The sequence below is a fragment of the Diospyros lotus genome, chromosome 6, assembly GCF_014633365.1.
Source record: "Diospyros lotus cultivar Yz01 chromosome 6, ASM1463336v1, whole genome shotgun sequence".
In the NCBI taxonomy this organism is placed as follows: Eukaryota; Viridiplantae; Streptophyta; class Magnoliopsida; order Ericales; family Ebenaceae; genus Diospyros; species Diospyros lotus.
Genome location: NC_068343.1, coordinates 9,005,387 through 9,010,114, shown reverse-complemented (window position 1 = coordinate 9,010,114; position 4,728 = coordinate 9,005,387). Strand labels below are relative to the sequence as shown.

General features: G+C 44.4%; 1 protein-coding gene across 1 annotated transcript; it reads right to left on the bottom strand.

Moving 5' to 3' along the window:
- Positions 1-845: 845 nt before the first annotated feature.
- Positions 846-3,088, bottom strand: LOC127803905 (BES1/BZR1 homolog protein 2). Its single transcript, XM_052340523.1, has 2 exons — positions 2,736-3,088; positions 846-2,056 (listed from the first exon to the last, which is right to left on the bottom strand). Exons 1-2 carry the CDS (start codon positions 2,958-2,960, stop codon positions 1,322-1,324), a joined length of 960 nt encoding a protein of 319 aa, XP_052196483.1. The 5' UTR covers positions 2,961-3,088; the 3' UTR covers positions 846-1,321.
- Between the last annotated feature and the right edge of the window lie 1,640 nt (positions 3,089-4,728).

Here is a 4,728-nt window from a genome sequence, read left to right as displayed (position 1 = left end):
GTTTCTTCTGCCCGTCCTCTTCTTTAGGTTCTTCATTTGTGCAACCACAGATTGGATGACTGCAAAATTAGTGTAATTATTATTCTTTTAAGTATTGTACAGTGCTTAGCTTTGAATTCCTTCATGCTCAATGGAAAATAGATTGTTCTTTTGAATAGAAATGCATGCCAACAACCATCCCTATTATAGCTACAAGAATTTTAGACTTCTATCTTTGTTCATTGTTATATTCTGTGGAAGGCCATTATAGTTTTTTCATGGCTATGGCTGCGTGAAGGCGCTTTCAACATTTCCCCCAACAACCTAAAAGTTTAAGGCGAGACGAAAATGGAAATTTGTCTAAGCCAACTTGGTCAAACATCCAAATTACAAAATGAAGTTGTAAAGGGCGGTGCATGGTATGGCACCAAACATAAGATATGTCGCTTTTTCTGCACCCCAGCAGAATACACACCACATGGGAAGGGGCCCCATGCCGAGTGATTCTACTGGATGCTGGTTTGACCCCCCGTGAAAGCCAACAAATTGTCTAAAGCAAAGTGTGGCATACGGATAACAATTACACACTTCAAACACCAACTAATGGTCTTTCTTTAGAGAGTCCCTTTCAGATTCATTTTGGTACTCTTCCACTTTAACAATTATCTCTGTTTGAATTGATCAACAGAAGGCGATAGAAATAGAAAGAAAACACAAGCTCCTACCACTTGCCATATGGTATACGCGGTGAGTGAAGTGAAAGCAAATGGGGTTTTCCTTGCTAACAAAATAGACAACCGTGTTTAGCATCCAATGGTTGTGGTTTGTGCTGTTTCAAACTGTCTACAAAATAGTCGACAAAAGAATAGCAAGCAATCTTTGTGTTTTGAGTTTGTGGGACTGGAACAATTACAATGTAAACAGGGCGGGAGATTGGTGACACATTCAATAAAAAGGGGTCTCAAACATAGGCTAGGGAGGAAGAAAGGTAACCCTCATTCAGTTGCTAGTCTTTCCTACTCCATAATGGTTGAGAACTGCAATCCTTTGAAGTTCTACTCTTCACCAACATAAATCCAACCAGTTTTGAAGACACCAATAGTAGCACCATGAGACGGAACCTGTACAGTTTACAGAATACCTGGAGTTCAATGCCGCAGTTCACTGGAAATCAATGGTCTCCAAAGACAGGGCTAGGAATTGTAGGGAAAATGTTCGAGCTATACCACATAAATGGCTCACAAAAAGGAGTGACCATAGCAAACTATAAAGATCTTCACAGATTTGAGGAAATGGCAAGCTCTTCCCACTTATTATTGCTGTTCGGTAAGCTCATGGAAGCCTAAGCCCGGGCCTTTCCACTGCCAAGTGTGAGCTCCAAATCGTCCACTCCAATCTCGTGTATTCTTTCTCCCTCCCAGGCCTTGACTGTGCCACTCTCAAACTCAAATTCAGACCCAAGCCCCCTTTGTGAAGCTGCTCCCCAGTCCAACCCTTCGGGACCATTAATTGCATTCTGGAGAGAATTCTGTTGAGCCACAGCTTTTACAAGATTAAATGTAGGGGAAGAAGGGGCGGCTGGAGCTGCTGTGGTCTGGAAACTGACCCATCGATCAGAATCAACGGTGGAGGCATCCGATTCATCACACTCTGGGATTGTGGCGGGTGCAATGTGGGGGCGGCGGGTGGGACTTGCTGGGGCAGAGGCGGCAAAAATGGGATGGCGATGCATGTTCAGTGAGACATTGGAGAATAATTCCCAGTCGGGTTTGCGTTTTGAACCTCTGGAAGTCGGGGAAGAGAGAGGAGGAGTTACAGGGGCACTGTTGGATATGCGAAGGGGAGGAAGAGATGAAGGAATGGAGGTTAAGTCCCGGAGGAATGGAAGAATGTAAGATGAGGGGTTCCCATCGAGGCGAGTCGGGCTGGGAAAGGAGGATGATGTGGGACTGGCATGGTAAGATGGCACGGGACTTTGAAAGGTTGAGGATGTTGGGCTTGGTTGAACTGATGAGCATGCGCTGATGTTTGCTGCAATGCCTCCAATCTCAGTTGGAATTGGGGGTGGCTTGGAACCCTATTGCAAATAATCGAAACCAAAGTTAGACTTCATAAAGACAGTACTGGATACAACTGATGATTTCAGGAGAATATGAGATCTCAATCAAGCAATGAAAGTAAACAGAAACCAAACAAGACCCCAAAAAATTAAAGTAAAAAGAAACCAAACGAGCATTAAAGATTAACCCTGAGACTTATTCTTCAACCTCAACCTCTGAGGGAAAATATTCACTCGCCTCATCAACTGTGAAAGAACAAGAGGGTTTTGTGATGACGCTACAACACTGTTCCAGATCACCGATGAAAAGTGGAGAGAGCCGCATATAAATAAAGATAAGGGGAAATTACAAGACATCAATACCCAGAAAGGCCCCTTTCTACCTATCAAAGATTTTCCATATGGATGAATACCCAGAAAGGATTCTAATCAAACAGTAAGGACCAGCAGACTGATCCAGTCAATCGATGAAAACGGAGAACTCCGAGTACTATAATATCACATATGTAATATCAACAAGAGAAGAGCAAATTTTCAGGAAGGATAAACATAAAAAGGAAAAGCACATAAATAGGATGGATCAAGATCTAAAGAACCCAGTTCCATTCTATCACATCTGGAAGTAAAAAAAAAAAAAAAAAAATTATGAAGACACAAGAACAGTCTCAGGAGAATGGGATAGAAGGAAACTAAATACCTTGCGGTAGGTGGTGCCATCGTCTTCGACGACCCAGCCGGCTTCGGCGCAGAGAGCTTTCAGGACCTCGTTGTTGTCGCAGTGTTTGGGAAGCTTGTAGTTCCCCTGAGCTCTGAGGCCTGCAAATACCTTCGCTGCAATGGCTCTCCTCCGCCTCTCTCTCCTCTTGTTGTTCTCCCTTTCTCTCCACGTGGGTAACCGCCCCGATGACCCGGCGGCCGTCATTGTTTTCTCCGGCTACCAGAGGGGGAGAGAGAGAGAGGGAGGGAGCGGGTAATGATATGTTTCACCGCACAAACTGCCTTTGGCTTTTGGAGCTGTGAGAGATATACGAAGAAAGTGAAGGAACTCCTCGCTCCTTCGCCCTGCCCAAATTCTACTCCGCGGGGACAGTCCTGTAATTTCGTACTCCCGAGGGCTGGACCTGGACCACTGCTGAAAAATATGCCTCTCCATTATTTTAGGACAAATTAAATTGATACCCCCTCCTTATAATTAAATACATAATCCCTTGAAGAAATTGGATAAGTTCAGGAAAATCATAAACTTATAAATAAAAATACCCATTTTTTACTTGGTTGGGTCTTTGGGTAATTTTCCCAACAACTTTTTTATTGGGTCTTCACTTAAAATTAAGGAAAATATTTTCTGACGTTATATTATATTAATATAAATTATTAATTTAATGGTTTAAATAGTATTTTTATAAAATTAATTATTTAATTTTTTTTTTCACTTTTATTCAATTGGATCCCACCTGCGGGGGCCTCTGACGTTGACCCATGGCCAGTTAACTGCTCCACGCCTATCGTACCGCCAACCCAACCTCATAATTGCCCCTTCGCATAATTGTCCACTCTCTCGCTTCTCAATTACCTTAATACCCCAATGTCAAATATACAAAACTTCATCCAACCTGTTTTTAGGTTCTTAATTACAATTATCGAAAACACCCTGTTATTTAATTTTGTATGCTGAGTTTGCTTCACGATTTGGCCATGACCGTGTGACCACTAAAAGGACCATGATTAACTTCTCAGAGGATGCGGCGGCTCTGATACGAGGCGCACAGGGCTAATGGTGGCGATGATTCTCACTCACCCTCTCCCTGTCCATCGAGTCAGGTGGGCGACTGCGAGGGGAGGGCATAGGGGCCTGACATGGCATAGGCGTTGAGCTTGAGTTTGAACGACACAAAAATGGACAAGCGAAGCCAAAGCAAAGGGGGGGGGGGCAAGCGGGCCCCACTCGACAACCAAACACATGCAATTTATTGCTGGCCAGCGCAGGAATCGGTCGGCTCCACACGTGCGACACAGTGCCGGGACCACCTTGGTCTTTGACGTGTCGTCCAATCCATCCACCACGTGACCTCCGGTCCCCACCGATAGAGCCAGGACGAATCGCACGGCACGCCAAGGCCACGCACGGCGTTATTGTCTTTAATTAATTAATTGTTAAATCTTTTTTTTTTTTTTGGTCAGAAGGTAAATATATATTACAGTATATATACCCAAAAGAACAGAGGGAAATACAAAATTGATGACCCATAACTCGGGCCTTAAAAAGGAAATTAATTGTTAAACCTTAATCTGGGTTCAACTTAATTGCCGTCACGTTTGGTTTCGGCGGAACGAGTCGATGCTCGGGTAACGAACGAATGTCCACTGGGTAATTGTTGAATGAACTCAAGCAGGCCCCAGCGGGCAAGGCACGTGCGGGTACAGGTCGTCTCGTCGTGAGAGGGACGGGTGCGGGGCGTGAGCGCTTAGCTGCCGTGGCGTGGAGCTAAGCTGAAAGGGAGCAAGACTCGCTCACACGTGCGGTGCGACGGGGGGTCACGTTTCGTGACCACGTGGGGTGGTGGCGCTGCGGACCCCACTTCTGCATGCCAATTCTCTCACTTTAATGATTTATTTATTATTCTGCCCCGACTTTGATAACGCTGCAATAGCAATAATTTATTTGAAGGTAAATTATATTTAAATTTTAA

Coding starts and splice junctions, on each gene's coding strand:
- LOC127803905 (XM_052340523.1), bottom strand. CDS start 2,960: ATGACGGCCGCCGGGTCATCGGGGCGGTTACCCACGTGGAGAGAAAGG. Junction 2,057..2,735: donor ATGGCACCACCTACCGCAAG/GTATTTAGTTTC, acceptor TATTTGCAATAG/GGTTCCAAGCCACCCCCAAT.